Source organism: Cebidichthys violaceus, unplaced genomic scaffold (assembly GCF_023349555.1).
Source record: "Cebidichthys violaceus isolate CVI_PGR_0920_01 unplaced genomic scaffold, fCebVio1.0.p SCAF_14, whole genome shotgun sequence".
Taxonomy (NCBI): domain Eukaryota; kingdom Metazoa; phylum Chordata; class Actinopteri; order Perciformes; family Stichaeidae; genus Cebidichthys; species Cebidichthys violaceus.
In genome coordinates this window covers 11,355,344-11,377,251 of record NW_027176307.1, presented here as the reverse complement: position 1 = coordinate 11,377,251, position 21,908 = coordinate 11,355,344, and the positions used below count along the sequence as shown (strand labels likewise).

The 21,908-nt window shown below is 42.3% G+C and overlaps 2 protein-coding genes across 2 annotated transcripts; one reads left to right on the top strand and one right to left on the bottom strand.

Moving 5' to 3' along the window:
• Window positions 1–5,566: 5,566 nt before the first annotated feature.
• Window positions 5,567–10,451, bottom strand: LOC137871174 (alpha-N-acetylgalactosaminidase-like). The gene is made up of 9 exons (XM_068708835.1): window positions 10,194–10,451; window positions 9,595–9,751; window positions 8,767–8,907; window positions 8,029–8,240; window positions 7,846–7,940; window positions 7,556–7,717; window positions 7,184–7,381; window positions 6,898–7,038; window positions 5,567–6,388 (listed from the first exon to the last, which is right to left on the bottom strand). The coding sequence occupies exons 2-9, from the start codon at window positions 9,747–9,749 to the stop codon at window positions 6,185–6,187; spliced, it is 1,308 nt and encodes a 435-aa protein (XP_068564936.1). The 5' UTR covers window positions 9,750–9,751; window positions 10,194–10,451; the 3' UTR covers window positions 5,567–6,184.
• An 8,193-nt stretch (window positions 10,452–18,644) lies between these two features.
• Window positions 18,645–21,675, top strand: LOC137870817 (uncharacterized). Its single transcript, XM_068708266.1, has 2 exons — window positions 18,645–18,702; window positions 20,041–21,675. The coding sequence occupies exons 1-2, from the start codon at window positions 18,684–18,686 to the stop codon at window positions 21,429–21,431; spliced, it is 1,410 nt and encodes a 469-aa protein (XP_068564367.1). The 5' UTR covers window positions 18,645–18,683; the 3' UTR covers window positions 21,432–21,675.
• The last annotated feature ends 233 nt before the right edge of the window (window positions 21,676–21,908 follow it).

Below are 21,908 nucleotides of genomic sequence, written 5' to 3'. Positions count from 1 at the left end.
CTCTTTATACCTTTTCAGACGTCGTCATATAGACTTACACAATGGCCGATTAAGACAACACACTCATTTAGCCTATACACACACAAAAGTACACACGCACAGTCCATTAGACTAAACTGTGCCCAGTCCCCATAGTTAATGTTTAGACTCACTACGCCTGCTGAGATATAAGCAGCAGGCGGCGAGGACGCTGGGCTGAAGGTCAGCCCTACATGTGCTGTTTGATCTTTTCCAGCCGACAGCGAGCCAAATGACACAAATTAAAGGTCCTGGGGGGGGGGGGGGGGCAGCACAGTCTTCACAAGCTATAACTGACCTACCTGACACAACAGTTTTTACATAAACTAGACACAATCACCTCAGCAGAAGTGGGTCGTTGAAGAGGGTGATATGTCCTCAAGAAGTAATAAGATATTCATCCACTCCAATTCATAGTAACACGATGTTCCAGCTTTAGGGACATTTTGAAGCGGAAACAGGTTTTACTGATAATGCTGTTTAAACAATAACCTGACTGTGGAATATTAGGTTTTCAATTGCAATACCAGAGTTTGCACTGTAAAAACATTTCTCGTCAAGTAATCTGTTTTTCAATGTTCTATAAAGAGTTTTCACTGCAGCTACAAACTGCAGTCGTCTTGTATGTGACAACTATGAAACATTTTAAAACCACAATGAACAAATTTACGCGATTGAGAGTCTACAGCCGTGCAAACAGCGCTGTGACGCTCTTCAAACCAAGTGCTTTGAGCTAAATGCCAGCATTAGCATGCTAACATGCTGATGTTTAGTGTAGCGCTGCCTATGTTTACCTTAGTTTAGAGTGTGAACATGCTAACATTTCCTAATCAGCATGCAACACAAATTATAGCAGAGGTTGAGGATTTTTTTTTTTCGGTATTTAAAATAAAAAATATATTGGACGCTTGGAATTTTAACCTCATCGTGCCGCTAAAGGAAACTGTCAGAAGATCACCGGAGTCATTACGATTCATCGTCTGGGAACCATGAACATTTTAGCATGCTAGCATGGTTAATAATGTAGTGAAACAGCCACGATATGGTTTAGCAGGACTTTGACAGTGTTGCGTCGTCAGCATCAGAAATCAAACCATGTTGATTTCATTGGGGCAAGTGAAAATATCATTAACCCCGGCCTTCACGGCACCTTTACATAGACACAGGCACAGTTAATCTCAGTGCCACTGTACGACCAAGTGACAGATTGACAGACAGTCTGTCAAGATGACAATCCCCAGGTAAGCTGAAGAATCCAGATGTATTAAAATGCTGATGCTGATAGACACCAACAAAAATAGCACAGTAAATCATACACATTGTTATTCACGGGGGCCAGGCTGAAGGTTATGAAAAGCATTGTTGACCGATCACGTCTCTATTTTTATATGTCACCCCCACACATGACTCCTTTTTGCAAACTAATGTTGTCAGTCAATGTTTCTACAGCATCATGCTGTGTTGAGGCGTCACCCAAAAATAGATGCATTATCAGCAGCTCAAATGGCGTCATGTTACCTACCAAGTTGTTGCTGCTTGAACGTGTATCAAATATCTGGCGGAAATCTGACAAGTTTCTTTTCCGCGTGACCCTCGCCACACTTGTCAAATAACTCCACCTGCTCTTTCCAGTCCTTTCCGACCATTCTCCTTGAGGCCGATGCAGGCCAAATCCTGCTGCTGTGTTGGCTGTGCTCTGCTCCAGTCGGTGAAAGGGAAGATGGGGGGTTTTGCTCTGGTGCCCAGAAAGGTTTTCGGGATCTGACACAGAAAAACCTCAAGACAGGGATTACAGTGGAACAGAGAAATACAGGGAGGGAATGGGGTGAGCACACACACACACACACACACACACACTCACAGATATACAGTACGTCTGCAGGAAGGCAAACGTGGCCACAGTTCCCAGTGGGATCCAGGATAGAGAGGATTTGTGTGTATAGGAGATGAGAGAATGTGTGTGAAAAGACAGAAAAGGCAGATATAGAGTGAAAGGGAAAGAATGAGACAGTGTGAGCGCGAGCGCGAGCTGCATTGGCTGCAGTTTCTGACTTAGACCCACTCAGGCTGCCAGTAAGCAGACAGCTGACAGCCTGGCCAGTTGCCATGCGAACCCAGCGCCACTGCAACGTGCAGCCTGCCTCGTACACAGCAGCGTCGTGGAAACAGTTACCAGGCGCGTCTGTTTTACTGAGTCAACAGCAGCCACTGGTGGACGAATCCAGACATTCATTCATAAAAACCACAAATGTACCTCACAGGAAGTTTTAATCAGTCACAGACATCAAAACCTGGAGGTTTAACTCGCTAGCTCATGAAAAGATTTTGCACCGAAGTCATGTGAGTTTCATTCAGTGATGAGTAACTTTTCACAATTGCAGGCATGATACACACCGATTTCCACAATCCCCTGGCTATACGTGTCTTGTCAATACACAAGCATATATGTCCACACATTCTCCCTCCAGCTGAAACAACAGCATCGCCATACAGCCAGCAGGACATCCTCGGCTGTAACAGAGAATAAGAACAGGACAGCACAACCTTCCACCAGACGTCCAGAGTCCAAACCCAAAATCAATTTAATGCCCCAGTACTTTTGGATAAAAGGAGACATCACACAGTGAGCCTGCAGCAAGGACACTGTCCTTTGCTTCACGGGCCACAGAGTCAGAGGAGAAAAGTATGTAATGAAAGCAGTTGTGGCCAGAGGAGGAGGTGTCTGATCTTTGCCTAATGCATGAGCAAGTAAAAGTAGGAGGGAAAAGACGTCAATGCTGCACTGAGAGAGGGAAGAGCGTGATGCAACAGACATGTCTCTGTTAAGTAATACTTTACAGACTTTACAGATTTTATAACCTGAGTATCCAGTCTGGACAGGAAATCTACACTAACAGGAACAAATCAACGCTTGAGGGCTGACTTCAAAAAAGTAATGTGCAAGAGAGAAAGCAGGATGGTCTGCATGTTCTGTCTGTTTTTTATATGTTTTACCGTATAAAGCTTAGTATGCAAAAGAAATGTTTAACTGCCGTGACTCTGGCTATTTTTACCAAAACAATTTTAACAGTAACTAACGTGAGCTAGAGCTACCTTGAAATCACACATTAAATGTATTCATTAAAGATTAATTTATTAAACTCTGTCTGGTGTCAATGGAGAATCGTGTGAGGAGATTTAATGCTATTTGATTGAAGGTTTAAAAGATGTGGGGGGTGAAATAGTGGGATATGATAACAGTGTATAAAACCCGCTCTGCTTTAGATCAGACGTTGGGATTGTGATGTCATGACTTAGCAACCAGACATGCAGCACCAGGAGGGAGTGATGACGTCACCCAGATGAGCTGAGGAGTCTGTATGTGTGTCTGTACATGCGAGAAACTGTAAGACATGTTTCTACAACAAGGCAGTTTTTGTGACAATGCCCGAACAGGAATGTAAACGTTAGACACCAAGGTAGACACAAAACAGACACAGCTCTATTACTTTTCCTTTTCGGTGGCAGCACCTCAGAGGTTTTGAGTGTGTGCGGCCTACTTTGAGACTAAGCGCGTGCACGACTCTGACCTATATGCAAAGCCCTGTGTGCATCATATCCACCCCGGCGCCCCCTTCCTCCGAGTTGGATTTCAGAGGCGTGAGGCAGAGAGCGTGACTTGCTGCGTGACAACAACGACGAGTGTGTTGGCCCAGAAGAAGGGGGGATCGACCCCTGATTTGAATCAGGGGTGCCGGTGTTGGGTACAAAGACGGGAGTGGCGACTGTGCCTCTCTGCAGCTGTGGGCCTACGTGAGCATTGGCAGGAACACTCTCGTTCCTCGTCACACCCCCCTCCCTTACTCGTTCCCTTACACTCTCTCATCCCCCCCCCCCCCCCTTTCTTTGCTCATTTGCACCTTCTAATAGACTTCTGACAGCCCCCCCTTCCTCCTTTTGCTCAAATCTTTGCACAGTTCTCTCTTTTTCTCTATCAAAACTCCCTCGCTCCTCTCCCACGTCATGTTCCCAAACGGCGAGGACCTTGACAGTGAGAGATGTGCCGTGTTCGGCCAGCCAACGGATATCTGAGACGAATGAGAGGGAAAGACAGGAAGGCAAAGATAATCTTTCACACACACACACACACACACACACACACACACACACAAACACACACACAGACGTACACACAGCTGATCTGGCCTGAAATGACCTAGAAGGGATATGTGTGTGCATTTGTGTTTGTGTGCGTTTCACGCAAAGCAAGTTTACTCATGTCATACATACGCACATGCAGTAGCATGCATGCCAATGCACACACTCATGTGACCACTCCATTATCTTGAGACTGTGTGTAAACACGGGGCTTTGAGGCCAAGGTCAGAGGTGATACTATGCCCAGGATTTATCAGAATGAGACAAAGGGGAGGAGGGATGGGGGGGTGGAGATGAGGAGGTAGAATGAATACAATGAAGAATTAATAAACGGTGGATAAAGGAGAGGAGAGGATTGAAGGACAAAATTAAGTTTAAAAAGAGTTTATACATTGTTGTGCATGTGTCAAAATGGGAGACGGTGATGCCAGAGGAAGGAAAATCATAACAGAGAGATAAAGGACTGAGCTGAATCGGCTGACTGTCCTTGTGCTCCTCAGCAGGTGCATTTTTTGGCAGCGGATCGGATTGGAAGGCCCATGTTGTCACACCCATGCAGCCTGAAGAGCAGCGCTGACCTCTACTGGCTAAATATGGATGTGGGCCTGTGTTCGTGTCGGCTGCATGCTCTTTCTTTTCAGTAGATTATGCAAACTAATCTATGAGTTGCCAGATAAAAACATAATCAGCCACTCTTCAAATTACATTATGCCTAACAGGCTGTTGTTAGGCATTGAAGGCTGCTGTATAAATGCAGATAAAAGCTGTTTTCATGTTTTCAGTTACAGTACACATGAGTCGAGTACACTAAACCCCCGAAAAAGCATTAACTCCCACAGTAAAACAAACACAAAAAGCATCGGTTCCGATAACTGTATCCGACACAGAACCAAAACTTAAAACCAACAGAAGTTGAGGCTTACCTTGCAATTGGGAAGTGAGAGCTAAAAGTGAATAACAGCCTAGACTTAAGCATTACTAGTTAGCATTTTAAGAAAAATATTTACATGCAAAGTTATTAAAAGATTAACTGAAACCATGTAGGTCACAGCCTAATAAACTGATGTGTGGTGCAAAAACACAGCACTCTCCTGCTGAATGCAGTACTTCCATAGGTTTGTGTGAACTGTATGAGCCTCAGCGCTCTCTAAAGTAGACTCAACATGATCCATCAGTGTTGTTGGGCCTCCATTGGCAGGTTTTTTGGGTTGAGGCCACTCCAGTAAAACATGCATTTGTCCGGAGAACGTCTTTAAAAAGTCCTACGGCAGCACAGTGTTCCTCTGTGTGTACGTGTATTTTAAAAGTCCTGAAGAACATAAGTAATTCCGGAGCAGCATTCCGGAGGTAAGTCTACGTCAAGATGAGCACTGCCGCAACTAAATGAATACAAACATAATGGAAAACAAACCTTTGTCTGATGAGGAACCAAATCATTTATTTCAGTCGAGACAAAAACGCATAATTCACAGAATCATTTCTTATAAAAATCTTTGTTTCTTAAACAGACGTTCATATTTATTTTCCTGAGCAATTTCCCTTTATTAAACTTATAAAACTATCATTGCAGATGCCTTTAGTTTTTTCAACTTTGGCGATCTCAGAGATACAAATTATCATCAGCTCTTGTGCTCTGTGAAGCACAGTAACACTTAAAATGTGTCCAAAATGTTTGTCACTTTAACAGAGGTGTGCTATGTTTTGGATATTTTCTCTTGATTCATATTGATATTGCAAATGTAGAATTTGAGAGATGGATCACAAGAACAATTTGAGAATAGTGACATATCCAGAAGCAAAATGGCTGCCCCCTGAGCTTTAAGCGACTCCATTACTTGGAATAGATCGTGCCTTTTAAAATAACACATTTTAGAGCTATTCATTGGCACTTCAGGGTTAAGGAGAGAAATACGTTCATTGAGCAGCTAACAATGAATGTGTGATGTCTTGTTAGTCAACTCTTCATCAAGAGCACTGAGGCAGAAGCAGTGGTGTGATTATTATGTAATAAAGTTCAATTAGTGAGCGATCAGAGGAAGACACGAGGTAAGGCGTTTTCATCGTCATCGTCAAATGCAGGTCCCTGGAGTCTGCCACCTTTATAGAACTGGCGCAGGTTCAATTTGGCGGGCGCAGACACATGCCACATGACCACACCTGTGGGGTTCACCGACACCACGAAGCCAGTGGAGTCCTTCAGCGTCATGGTCTTCCCAGTGAAGACATCGTAGATCTGAGGGAGGGAGACAATGTGAACAGACAGACAATGGGTGGCATTTATAGATTTAATGGCAGTGGTGGTGGTGGAAGTGGAGAATACCATGTACTTGGTCTTATCTGCATTTAAAACAAGTCTATGCATTGCAGGAATAATTGGAAAGCATCAAAGGCAGGCTGAAGATGAGTCTGAGCCTGGTGTTGGGGTGGAACCTGGGGCATATGAAATTGTATCATCTGCATAAAAATTGACGTTGAAGTGCGAAGAATAATGTTATTTCTGTATAATTTAAATCGTAATGGACCAAGAATAGGACCCTGTGGAACCCCATTACTGATGCACACCCTGTGGTTGTAATAAATTCAGAGGTACTTCCAGTGTAACATAATTTTTAGAGATAGCGAGGGCTGGACAAGTGACTACAACAGACAAGGGAGGATAGAGATATCGATTGAGTAGACAGGAGTGGACCAGAGATGATACATGGCCTGCCAGAATCTAGAAAATGTAAAGACATACAGTACCTTGTAGCTGCCAGTGGTGTAGTTGAGTTTGCTGAGGGTCATCTGGTAGCGGTAGGGCATGTCGGTACGACGACTGAAGAATACCAATGCACTTGCATTGTTTGACAGGGGGCGCCAGAACACGTTAATGCCACTCTTCTCCTGGTGGAAAGAAATGGACGAGAAAATGTGAACAATGATGTATTGTGTGAGCGACAGAGGATGGAAAAGAACTAAACACCAAAGTCAAAACTCAAACCATCTTGATCGCTTTCAAGAAGCTGCACAACTCGTGGAAAAGTCTCACCTTTACAATGCGCCTTCCCTGGATGCCCATGGGGTCCTGGTTGATGAGGATGGCCATTTTGTTCTGCAGGATGCTGCGGGCCCCGCTGCTGATGGTGCGCAGGTCATTGGACATGAAAAGAGGAGCAGCCATAATCGCCCACAGAGCCATCTGAGCGCGAGACTGGTCCATGCTGAGGCCAAAGTCGCCAACAACCAGCTGTGGAGGGCAAAATCACACAATCAACACAGATCAAATACGATTTTGTAGCTTTAGCACTAGTGTTTTTCTTTTACTTTTTTTGACTGTTTTTCTTCAACTTGTACCATTGATACGGACCATATAGTGAATAGTGAACACTAAATAATTGAATATTATGTCAGTTGAACAGACCATATCTGGGTCATTCCACTTTCCAGGTCCAGCTGCAGGTACCAGAACGTCCTGGTTCTCAAAGAACCAGTCAACAATGTTCAGGACACTGTCCCAAGAGTCCTGGATGTCCCCATAGTTACGCCACAGGTTGCAGATCTCACCCAACTGAGTGTAGTTCACCTGAAAACATAAATCAGTTTCACAAAAAGGTAAAAGTATAAACTGGATTTAAAGTATTAGAACATAGTTGTCACGACAGGCCTAAAGCTTCAGGTGATGATATGAACTCTAAGACATTCTGTTTATACCTTAGGTGGCAGGCCACCCTGATAGGCAGGCCAACTGCAGGAGTAGCCAATGGGACGGCCCGTAGCATTTAAAGCCTTTGACATGAGAGGGTAACCTGCCCAAGAGAGGAACAAGAGTCAAATCAAGTCAGCAACATCTCAACAACCACAATGTACGTAAGAGGCCCTTTCCTCTTTTCTTACCCTTCTCTTGCTCTGTGGCATTAGAATAACAGCCGTCAAATTTAAACATATCCACCTCCCAGTCGGCGAAGGTCTGAGCGTCTATCTTGATCTTGTCCAGTGTGGTGCCGGGATACCCCCCACAGGTGTGTGTTCCAAAGTCCCCGTAGATGCCCAGCTTGAGACCCCTGTCATGCATATAGTGTGCCAGTTTAAGGATGCCTCCTGGGAACCTGATGGAGAGGCATTTGTAATGTTATACCAAAGTGCACACCGCAGAGACGTACAATTCATGAAATCAAGGCACAGTCTCGGGCACTCCCTTTTTTTTGCTGTACTGAAAATTACATTCAATTAGCAACAAATGATGCTACTACAACGCATAAAACCTTAAAAAAAACTTTACGTATAGCTCTACTGATATATGTGCCGACGGACAGTATTAAATAGTGAAGCTCTGAATCAGAAAAGCCTGCAGTTGTTTGTTCAGCAGTCTTTATCATATGCTGAGGCTGCATGTAATAGTATACACCACACACACAAGTGAAACTACTGACTACTAAACTTTTGTTTGTCATATGATTGTATGACTGTCACATTGTAATTACTCTGTTGAACTGTTTTATTGACTCACAGGTTTAGAAGTTACAGATTATTGTTTGCACTGAGAAACTACAGCTTGTGTGTGTGTGTGTGTGCGTGTGTGTGTGTGTGTGTCTGTCTCTGTGTACGCGTGCAGTATATACACTGCACAATCACCTTTTAGGGTCAGCCTGCAGCCGCCCCTTCTCGTCTCTCTTCATGGAGGACCAGCAGTCGTCTATGTTCACATAGACGTAGCCAAGTTCCCTCCAGCCGTCCTCCGACAGTCTGTCTGCCATGTCGATGAACAGGTTCTCACTGGAGGGAAGACGGAAAAATATTGATTATAACAGCTTTAACGATTTGATTTTAACAGCGTCATTGTAGCATTCAGTGAGACGAGCATAAAGAGCAGTCTAACTAGTATGTTAGGGTATTTGTTGAATGAGGTGATACATTTAAGAGTGCTTCTTACTGTAATGGTAAAAAGAAGAGGTTCTAAAGTTAAAAGGTAAAAACATTTTTGGCAAATGAGTCTTTTAATTATTTCACCAAAAAGGAAAAGTAGATGTAAAGACACTTAAAGGCCTTTATTATAACTAATTACAGATGCACATTTTGGTTTCCACAAAACACCAGTATGATTACTCATAAACCATTCTTCTGATTGTCTGCCATTAATGTTGGCCCACACCCTTCATTTCTAAACTATATCTCAAAGTATACAAACCTGATTCAGGGCCCAGAACCAGAACGGTTAGATACTGAATAGGAGTCGAGACATTGCATTGAGTGGCTCGTTTGACTGGTGCAATTTCATAAGTGGAGCAGTGAGATGAAGCAGCTTGACGTTTTAACTGAACTTACTGTGCATACTGTCTAGTAATTCTTAATCTTAATAACTAATGTATCTAACAGCACCTTAAGACTAGGCAACTATGTTAAATAGCACCTGCTTTTATAGAAAAAGCTCACGTCTGCTATATTCACATTATGTGGACTCACCTGATGCAGTTTTTGGGGTCGTGTTCACAGTCAATGTCACAGCGGAAACGCTCCCATGCCAGCCAGCCCATGGGAGGGACCCTCATCTCTCCATTGTCCAGGGCGAAGGTGGCCACGGACAGCGCGGACACAAACAGCAGCACCGCCAAATGCATCCCTGCAAAGGAAAGAGATGTCACTGATTCATCAAGGCCAAGGGGTCCTGACTGTGCATGAATGTTTAGTTATCGTGTAAAGTTGCAGCAAAAACACCCAAACATATCGTTTGTTAAAGCATTTTCATTAAAGGCTGCTTTTTGATTAAACCGCAACATGAATACCGTCGATATATCTTCTGTGTGGCGTCTCAAACACATACAGTACACCTCCTGAGTCTCACCTGACTGGGTGTGGCGCAACAGCCTGCCAGGTGACTTCATAGTAAACAGAAAGGTTGTAATGTTGATAAGTGGCACTAAACTGTAGCTTTAATTTATAATAAGCAGTACAATATATAATAATTTACTGAATAGATTAATTGTATAGAGGATACAAATGCAATGTTTTCTGGTATACACTCATATTAACATCATGAGAAGATAATAGTTTATGTTACTTACTGAAATTCAGTGACCTGCTCTCAGTTACAGGAAGGAAGACGAAATAGGGTACGCTTCACAACTCCGAATCTGTGCTCTTCTTCTTCCTCTCCTCTCTTAGCCTACTTCTTCTTATTTTGTTTAGCTACTTCTTGTTCTTCAGTGCCATCAGATTAACTCCGCTCAGAGCTTTGAACAAACCCCGGGAGAAACAATCTCTCCGGTCGAGTGCAAAGAAATAAAGTGAGCCGCTACGAACGGAAAGGAAACCACAGTCATATGACAAAGCTCGGTCAGCTGACTGCAGAGCAGGAAGCTGGAGGCGAAATACGATCCGAGCCGCGTCCCATTCTTCTTTTTTACTCGCCTGATACCCTTTCCTTCACTCAGTCCTTTCCCTTACTTTTTTTATTTGCAAATAACTTTACATTACAACACAAATGAGTGACAGAGAGTTACATTTGCGTTTGTTATGGTCTTCAAAAAAGAAATTGTGGTCAATAACTGTTAAATCAAATAAAGAAAGTACACATCAATTATATTTTAACAAGTATTATTCTCAATTTTCAAATTGAACTGGATGGATTATAAATAATACATATAAATACATGAATGAATGATACGACGGCGTCTGGGTCCTTCTACAGAAAGTGCTGCACTGACTTCTGTGATTGATGCTCATTGCTCCTCTCCTCCAGGTGGAGGCGCTGTAGGACAAACAAACACAACTGGTTTCTGAATGTTTTCATGGGAACTAGAATACAAGGAAGCAGCGATGAAGCTGCTGTAACATGTAACATGTATCAGCAGTAAAAAGACTGGGTCCCGCTGTGTTACTCCGGCTGTACTACAGCGTCTATTCACAGGCGCGATCCCACTACTGAGCGGCACGGGGACTTTGACCTGCTCCGTCTCCGACCTGGGTCGGTGCACCCCTCCTTAGACGACCTGGTGGTCCCGGGCTCCCCCAGGAGCACCATATCGATACCGAACTTAGTGCGGACACCCGATCTTCATAGTCCGCTGCAGCTCAGAGATCCTGAGCTCAAACGATCCTCCAGCCTCAGCCTCCCGGTAACTTGGATTACAGGCGCGCGCCACCGCACCCGGCGAGAGAGCTATTCGTTCAGAGAGGTTTGGGTTTTTACAAACGTGACGTCATCAGGGCGCACGATCAAGCGGCATCTAGTGATGAAAAACAACCCTGCAGCAGCAACGTTGAAGGCTAATAAGTATTTGTACGATTAACCTAAAACCTTATTTCAATAATGATTAATACTTTATCTCGTATCTTTAAACATCTGTGTGCTCAGTATGAGTTTGTATCATCCACAGTCATGCACAGTTGATGTTTTTCATAATGTCAGCAGATTGCATGATACAAATAACTTATATTCACAATCTGTTATTCAAATATAAAGAAGTTATGCTTGTTCTGACGCGTAATAACAAGACAGTATATTGAGCTGAGTAGCTTAAAAGTGGATCACAATGTGACATATTTTCTTTAGTTGAAGAATAAAATGAATACGTTTCTGGAACTACTTTTGTCTCCAACATTTCAATGACAGAGGTGCAACATGACACTTCAATTTACAGTGCCCTCCAGAATTATTGGCACCCTTTAGTAAAAATCAGCAAAACGAGATGCAAAAAAATGTCTTTATTGTTTATCCTCACCATCTTTCATTCAAAATATTCACAAAAATCTGACCTTTAACTGAAGTAACATAATTGAAAGAAACATTACATTTTTATCATGAAACAAATATTTTTCTCAAAAATATATGTGCCACAATTATTGGCACCCCTTCATTCAATATTTGGTGCAGCCTCCCTTTACCAAGATAACAGCTGTGAGTCTTCTCCTATATTGCGTGATGAGGTTGGTGACCACATGGCTCTGGATCTGAGAACATTCCTCCATGCAGAATCTCTCCAGATCCTTCAGATTCAGAGGTCGACGCTTGTGGACTTTCCTCTTCAGCTCATCCCACAGATCTTCTCTGGGGTTTAGGTCGGGGGACTGTGATGGCCATGGCAAAGCCTTTATTCTGTGGTCGGTGAACCATTTTTGTGTAGATTTTGAGGTGTGCTTCGGATCATTGTCCTGCTGGAAGGTCCAACCACGGCCCATTTTTAGCTTCCTGGCAGAGGCTGTTAGGTTTTCATTTAATATCTGCTGATGTTTGATGGAGTCCATGATACCATGTATCCTATCAAGATGTCCAGGGCCTCTGGAAGAAAAACAGCCCTACAACATCAAAGATCCACCACCATACTTCACAGTGGGTATGAGGTGCTTCTCTGTGTGGCTATCTTTCTGTCTACGCCAAACCCACCTTTGATGTTTGTTGCCAAAAAGCTCTATTTTGGTCTCATCTGACCGTATAACCCGGCCCCATTGAAAGTCCCAGTAACGTTTGGCAAACTGTAGGCGCTTTAGCTTGTTGTTGATTGACAGCAGAGGCTTTTTTCTGGCAACTCTCCCAAACAATTTGTGGTGATGTAGGTGGCATCTGATGGTAGTTTTGGAGACTTTCTGACCCCAAGACTCAACTAACCTCTGCAATTCTCCAGCTGTGATCCTTGGAGATTCTTTTGCCAGTCAAACCATCCTCCTCACGTGTGTGGGGTCATTATACACATACGTCCTCTTCCAGGCTGATTGTTAACATCTCCTGTCGCTTCAAACTTCTTAATTATTGCCCTGATAGTGGAAATGGGTATTTTCAACTGTTTAGAGATTTTCTTATATCCATTTTCTGATTTGTGAAGCTCAACAACGTTTCGTCGCACATCGTCACTGTGTTCTCGGGTTTTTCCCATTGTGATGAATGACCAAGGGAATTTGGCCTGTATTATCTCATATTTATACCCCAGTGAAACTGGAAGTCATGGTTGACCACTTAAGAGTTCCTAATCAAACAGGTGAACTTACAAATGTAAAATATGACTGGAATTATACTTCAGTTAGATTTTAATCATGATATTTTCTAGGGGTGCCAATAATTGTGGCACACATGTTTTGGAGAAAAATATTTATTTAATGTCAACATTTTTTTTTTCTTTCAATAATTTTACTTCAATGAAAAGGTAAGATTTTTGTGAATATTTTGAGTGAAAGACCAAGAGGATAAACAGCAAAGACATTTTTTCACAGCCTGTTTTGCTCATATCTACTAAGGGTGCCAATGATTCTGGAGGGCACTGTAGGTGTGATGAGGTTTAAAAAGCCCTTTAACCTTTTCTGATTCTAAACTTCTTAGACTGGTCATTTGTTGTTATTTATGAGCCTCTGGTTTATTTAGTGAAGTCTGGTTCAACCACACAGCTTCTTTCATTTGTTGTCTATTAGTTCTCTTGTCAGGACTTTTTAGATGTGTACTGACTGAGCTCTCTTTACACCTTCTGACTTCTGTTGAGGTGGTACGATTCACATCTTTATGATTAATTAAACCTCTTATTATGGAAAAAATAACACCCATTATGTTATGTGTCAAAATGTCCGCCACTGTTTATTAACACTCACAAACAGTAGTGTTGGAAAACAACAACGCGCATGCTCAGAGCTCGTTGCCAGGTGGACACCATTTTGTTTATTTTTGTTTCCATTTGATTGGCAATTTGCTCAAGTAAGTGTTGCTGACGTCACCTTGCCACCTTGATAGGTTTGATAGAAAGTTGAGAGTCATGAGGTCTGGAGTTATTTCTTCTGCAGGACTGAGCTAAAGGGCTTCATTTCGAGAGAGGAGCTTGAAGAGATAACACCAGCTGAGGAGATTTAGTTATGAAGCAAACTTTTCTTCTTTTTTTTTCAACACTGCTAATGCTAGTTAGCTAATTAATTGGACTCACTTCAGCCACGGTTTTCATCTGGTCTGCAGACTTTTGAAGCTAGCTGAGGACCCAGAAGGAGAGCGACAAACAGTAAGAGCTAATTTAACTACTTCTTATTTGTGTTGTGCTGTGTTGTGTCATCTCTGAGCTGATATGTTTGTTGTGACCGTGGTGTTATGTAGACAAATATGAGGTGTCTTTTGCTAACTTTATTAGCCGAACATTAGCATAACACTGAGTATACACGACTTAGACCATACTGACATTACTGACATAGTAATACCATAAAGGAGAGATTCATAGACGATAAAGGGATGACACATAACTCCCTCTTAAGACCCTGTGTAACCTTTTATGAGCCTCTGGTGGAAGAATAGTCGGGTGAAATAAAGAGGACATTTGTAAATGTTTGATAAACAGCCCAACAATGAGAATCTCTCTTTAGCATAGACCTGACTACAAGCAATAGAAATAAAGCTTACACATAGTCAAAGACCCCCCCCAAAGACTTTACATACAAGAGACTGTTTAACCTGCAGGACATGTGACCCAAAGAGCCCTGAGGACATCGTGAAGACACAGATGAACAGAAACTCATCACATTCCTTATTAATGAAGTACAAATTCTCTCTTTAACTTTTACAGAGAATAAAGTTTTCTTAATCGTGAATGGACTTGAGAAGATGATTTGATATCACCAAGGAGGAACTGTCCTATTGCCTTGAGAAGACCTGAGTGGAGGAGCAGAGGGACACACTCAGTCGGGTCCCAACGGATGAATTCCTTCTGCAAGATCTGAGCGTCAGAGATTCCCGAGCCAGTTCTCGTACTTCACCGACAGTGATCATTGATAATGTAAAACGTCTCGTTTTGATTCAGTACAAAGTGAGAAATAATTCTTGACACTAAAGCTGAAATAAACAGTTGTAGGTTTAACTTCATATCACACATTTTTCTACGTTATTCTTCCAAGTCATGCACTGTTGATATATATACCTTTAAAATATATATACAAAATATAGAAAAGTCTCTTTTATTCAGTACAAAGTGAGAACAATTATTTTTTAACCATTTCAGAAGTTTGAACACTGAAAGGTTGTGAGCTTGTTATCACTCTTCCCAGCATGCTTTGCGTTTGGTTCAAATTCTCCAGAGTCGTGTTCTCACTAACTTGGGTAAAGTTATAATGGAGGGTTGTTATGTTATTTTTTTATGAGTCGCATGGTCCTCTCTATGATGAGAGTGAAAACATTGTAAACAGTTGAGCTAAATTCTTTGTCCACTGATCCAGTGGATGTGACTGTTAGCAGTACAGGAGAAGTCCAGTCTAGTGACTGTGTAATGTGAAGTAATCCAACATTCAGCCCTGAACATGCTTCACTAATGAAAACTGAACACAAGAGGAAAACATGTCTCACATTATCTTGACACTAAAGCTGAACTAAACAGTTGGAGGTTTAACTTCATTTCACAAGTTTTTCTACATTAAACTTTCAATTCACTGTTGATATAAAGCTTTAGGAAATAAAGGAACACAACGGACTATTGAGAAAAGGTTAAAAGTTGCTTTATGTGAACAGAAGAATTGATAGAATCTCATAGTTTGTAAAAAAAAAAAAAAAAAAAAGGTTCAAATAGTTTTTAAATATCAAATAATCTTGTATTTTCTCTTTCGGAATTCTCTGACAAGACAAAATAAAACATTACTACTTTGAACACTGATCATTTGCCTGTTTGTGAGTGTTAATAAACAGTGGCGGACATTTTGACACATAACATAATGGGTGTTATTATTTCCACAATAAGAGGTTTAATTAATCATAAAGATGTGAATCGTACCACCTTAACCAACAATGAACAGACTCTTATAGGTTAATTCTTCCCATGGACAGTTTAAAACCAGTGTGTCTCATATGTTCAGAGACCGTGACGACTATTAAGAGGAAATGGTGCATAGTTACAAAATCATTTCACCTCAGGTTGATAGCAGACCACCTCAAGGTGTCACTCAGAGAGAACCAGGACATTCTGATGTAGCATTTCAAAATTAAAGCCCTTCAAAATCTCATTCATTATCTAACTTCAAATCACATTCATGAGACAATTTGTCTAATTTCAGATTAGAGTGACACCTTGAGGTGGTCTGCTATCAACCTGAGGTGAAATTATTTTGTAACTATGCATCATTTCCTCTTAAGATGCACATTCTTTGAAAGTTTTCAGTTATGTCAGTTATTCTTTAATCCAGTTCAATTTGAAAACTGAGAATAATAATTGTTAAAATATAATTGATGTGTACTTTCTTTATTTGATTTAACAGTTGTTGACTACACAAGACGTTACTAATACTAGACTTCTTGAATATATATATCACTAAATAGCGCAAGTTAGATATTATTGTAATTTTCCAGACCTTTGCACGAGGAGATTTTCTCAATCTGGACCTTTTGGAATTTTAATTGAATACCCCTGGTTTATAGTGTTGGGATTCTACCTCTCTCACTATGGAAGGCCGCAGGTCACGCTCTCTACTGTACTTTTTGTCAACAGAGTCGTATCAAATAACCAGCTGGTTCCGATTTACAATCAAAAGTATTTAATAACTAACAGAAGCTAAACAATTACAAACTGAAGTACACTATTAATAACAAAACAAACATATACATTTCATGAAAGTGAGGACCCGTCCGGGCCACGAGACATGTCTGCATCATGGTCAGGAGGAGGTCTGATTCTGAGACCCTGTCCGGGCCACGAGACAGATATGTATATCTGCATCATGGTCAGGAGAAGGTCTGATTCTGTGGCCCTGTCCGGGCCACGAGACAGATATGTATATCTGCATCATGGTCAGGAGAAGGTCTGATTCTGTGGCCCTGTCCGGGCCACGAGACAGATACGTATATCTGCATCATGGTCAGGAGGAGGTCTGATTCTGTGGCCCTGTCCGGGCCACGAGACAGATATGTATATCTGCATCATGGTCAGGAGAAGGTCTGATTCTGTGGCCCTGTCCGGGCCACGAGACAGATACGTATATCTGCATCATGGTCAGGAGAAGGTCTGATTCTGTGGCCCTGTCCGGGCCACGAGACAGATACGTATATCTGCATCATGGTCAGGAGGAGGTCTGATTCTGTGGCCCTGTCCGGGCCACGAGACAGATATGTATATCTGCATCATGGTCAGGAGAAGGTCTGATTCTGTGGCCCTGTCCGGGCCACGAGACAGATATGTATATCTGCATCATGGTCAGGAGAAGGTCTGATTCTGAGACCCTGTCCGGGCCACGAGACAGATACGTATATCTGCATCATGGTCAGGAGAAGGTCTGACTCTCTCCTCCGATTTACAGTCCTTTTGTCCCCCCAAAGTTACATTCCTCAGCCTATCGATCAGCTCCACGATTGGCTGAAATCTGATAAGCTCCCCCTTGGATCCTGACCCATTGTCCTGGGCAGACACCTCTGTCAACTACCTTCTTCACACCTCACATTCCTCAAACCCCCTCACAGACACTCAATATACATACAATTCCTCACAATAGCCTAACATCAGCTCACTTATGGTGATTGTATTTCAGAATCAGAACTGTTTATTGCCAAGTACGTTACATATACAAGGAATTTGGCTAAGTGAATGGTGCTTAACAATAATCAGTGCAATAGTATGAGACATAATTTAAAAGTAGAAACTATACAATAGAATATGGTAAACAAATGAATAACAGTATGTTAAAACAAGTATATTATTAAAGTGTCATGTGTATATTAATAGAGAAAAGATGTGCATGGGTGTGTAACTGTAAGTGACTGAGTCAGTGGGGGTCCCGGGCTTTATTGATGTACCCAACTGCAGATGAAAATAAACTGTATTTGTTGCGTGAGTTCTTGGTCCTGATGGACCGCAGCCTCCTGTGGTCCTTGGTTTTTTGGGGATGATGATGGAGGCCTTGAAGCAGATGAGATGTTAAAAATATCTGTGAACACCGGAGACAGATGGTCAACACAGTGCCTCAGGGCGGAGGGAGAGACAGAGAGTCTGGGCCGCCTGCTTTGCGGGGGTTCTGACTTTTAAACAGCCTGTTGACTTCTCGCTCCAGAATAAAGAGAGTATTCACTGTGGTGGGGGGAGGGGGGTGCATTTGAATGGGTGGTTGTGATGCATGGGCCCCTGCAGGTCTCTATTTTATTGTTCTCCAACAAGGCAAAGTCCAGCAGGAGGTTCATCGAGACAATATGAAGTTATTTCAACCATTACAATCACTTAAACCTTTTCATAGGTCTGAATATATAATAAAACATGCATTACAATATGTTTACTGGTTTATATAGTGGTTGTGAATATGTCATAAGTGAACCGTTAACTGGTTATGGCTGCAAAGAAGATGAGATTGTTTAGTCCACACTTTTATATTTTGGTGGGTGAAAATGGATATCAAACAGGAAGAGGTGGAGCGAGTTAATCAGAATACATGCATGGATAAGAAAGGCTTTTTGGCATGTATTGCCATGGTTATAAAGTGTGCTGTAACTGAAGCAACCGCAGATGGATAAGTTGCACTGGGGAAACTGTAGGTGGCGGCAATGCAACTCGTGGAGGAAACGTGGAGCCATAGAAATCAACAGAAGAAGAAGTCTTAGGTCGTGCAAGAGGTAGCTACGAGGAGACATGGCAGACACAAGTATGGGTAAGATAACAAAACAGAACATTGCAAACTACGTAGTAAAACCTGAGACATTCACCACGATATCAGATATCCATTCAGCTGCTTCCAGACTTACACGTTGATATCTGAACATGTTCAGGATCTAAAAGCTGCAGCCACAAAAGTGACCCGGAGTCCAGACAGAGCATGGATAACGAGTTTTACAGGGAAGCAACAGCGTCGACACAGGAGTGTAGTTAATGAAATGGTCTGTTGAAATGTTTGTTGTTTTTTTCACAGTTCAGACAGGCTTCCTGGTTTTAAGTTTCGGCGTGGACCCATTCAAGTGGTTTCACTTTTCTCTTAAAGTGACAGGAGCAGTTTATAGAGTCTGCACATAAGTGTTGGACGAAGTATTCAGATCATGTTGATAACTAAAAGTAGCAATGCCACACCACGGTACAAATGTACTCCATTCCCAATAAAAGTACACATGTATTATGTAATATATATTTAAAGTAAAAGTACTCCTAATGCAGAATTTACTTTTAGAGTTCTGTACTGTATTACTACTGGATCATTACTGATGTTTTAACATATAAGCAGCAGTTTAATGTGGCAGGACAAGATTCAGCCCATTTTAAGTATTTATATGTTGTTGGGTTCTGTGCACGAAGTATAATTTATCTGCCATTGTTCACAATGCATAATGAACGAACAATATATATATATATGAAGTCATATTTCTGCCATTTTCCTGCAACTGATTGTGAATAAATTGCCAATTGGTGCAACCACTGGAATTATCTGATTGGAAAGATCATTATATTATCAATTTATTTATTTAATTAGGCTAAATTAATTATGTTTCGTGCACGGAGCAAGAAGACATCATATTGTATAATCTGATCATGTGTTTTCTTTGAAAAATCAAAAGTAACTAGGAACTAAATTAGCTGTCAGATTAAGGAGTTAAAAAAGTACAATATTTACACCTGGAATGGAAGTATGCTTTTTGTTTTTGGTATGCTTGATAATAACAATGATTCTTTATTTAGCACTTAGCATAATTAGCGGATACAAAGTGCTTTACAGAGGGCAGGCATTAAGAAATAAAATCATCAAAATGAAAACTGTGAAGAATAGAACATATTTAACTAAAATAGTAAGAAAAAAAGACAAAATAAAACATTGAAAAAATACTGTCACAATGTGATTGTTGTACAATTATAATATATATTGTGTTGTATAATAGTATGTATCAGGAGAAAACTGAACTTCAGGTGAAAAATTGGTGTTGGTATTAGTTTTTATTGGCAGTCGTGACTTGAAGAACATATTTGTTATATAATTAAATCCTTGTGTCTTTACCCCTCTCAGGTGTTTATTGTGCGGTGAATACGATCCTACAAAATGTAGCAGCAGGTTTTGCTTTTGGAGAAGCTGCATTATTTGCACTTGAGCCCCCACTGACTGCAGATGACGACCTGCTGACTGCTGCAACTCAGAATGCCGGACGAGTGGGTTCCACGGGTGTCGGGGCGGTGACGGGATGCCTCGCGTTCACCTCGGTGCTTGTTTCTCTCGGCAGTGGTTTCCTCCTCGCCGCCGTGGTGGCGAGTCTGTTGACCCGAGTTGGATTGAAGTCTCCTTGGTTAGTGGAGACCACGACAGGAGCCTGTGTTGTAGTGGGTGCTGTCACCACTGGAGTGATAGCCGGCATCCTCCCACTATACATCTACATCTCAGCTCAAGGCTTTCTGGTCCTTTTAATCTACTCGTACTCCAATATTAACGACATGATCACAGCTCTGACAGTCATCTTCACCACTTTCTACGTCTGTGTAGCTTACGGAAGAATGGGTGTAATGGTTGGACTCTTCGTCATGGGGTTGACCATATCTGTGCTTTGCGCCCTTCGAAAGGCTCTGACGGAGAGGATGACACCAAGACCAAACTCTAAAACCGAGTGCCAACTTTTGCAGAGGTTGAACTTCTACTCTGTTTTTGTGACGATTCTGGGATTTTTTGTAGGCTTGGGGGCAGGTGAAGCAGGAGAGGGGTCGAAAGCGGAGGTGGTCTCGGTGCTGCAGTCGGTCGTCTGGGTGGTGTTTCTGTCTGCGGGGCTGCTAGGAGCCAGCCTGGGAACGGTGGCCACGGTGGGGCTGGAGCCGGGGGGTGTCGGAAAGGTCGCCTTGGGAGCTGCTGTAATATCATCACTTTCCCTGAGAGCCATTCTGCAATCAAGCTCTTTTTTGGGGACCCGCAGCAGCATGGGGGCAGCGTTAGGAGCGGTCACAGCTGCAGGGGTGTCAATCGGAGCCGCAAGTGTCGCAGCAAATAAGGCGTTTGAGACTAGAAAGTCGACCTCAGCAGCTGTAGGTTCGGTAGTTGTCGGTGCAATTCTGGCAATGCGCGGCGTGGCACTGAAAGGGACTCTCCCGACAACATCTGAACTTCTAACAATCACCCTTATTGCGGCAGGGTCATTTTTCCTGGGTGCACCAAAGAGCCCGTTCAACACTCTGGTGAATCTCCGAATGGGCCTCCTCACGGGGCCACAGCTGATGAAAGGAATCGGCATGGAGACGGTCACCGCAGCAGCAGCACCTTTCGGAGCCGGGGCGCTCGGGGCTGCAGCGTTGGCTACCGCATCTCTGGGGAACTTGGGGACTGTGGGAATTCTGGTGGCTGTATTTTTGGCTGTGGGAAGTGTTCTTAGTGGCGTGATAGGACACTCTCTGCTGATAATAGACGAACACAGTGACTGATTGAGGCCTGGGTTTAAATCTCTGTTTGAACCCAAGGCCACGCTCTAAAGATTTGCATGTGTGTGTGTGTGTGTGGGAGAGATATGTTTGCATTATTGCAAGTCTACACTGACATACAATACATATTTTAAATGTGAGCTTTTTACATAGAAATCACATTTGCTTATTGATCAAACCTGTCGATTGTGCCATGAACGTGTTATGGAGGCTAGCAGTGATGAATAAAGTGGATGATTAAATGTTATCAAGCATGTGTATTTATTTGCTATTTGTCGATATCTTTGCACTAATTACTGTAAAACACTGGAGGATAAGATAACGGGTCAGTTGTTTGACAGAGTAGCTGTAATGATCCCTTTTCCGCACTTCTTCGCACCAGCAGTGCCACATTTCCCAAGACATGATGGCAAGGTGGTAGTTACTTTGGTTTCATCTTAGCAACAGTAACAGAGGACTTGCTGTTTAGAAAAAGGAGGG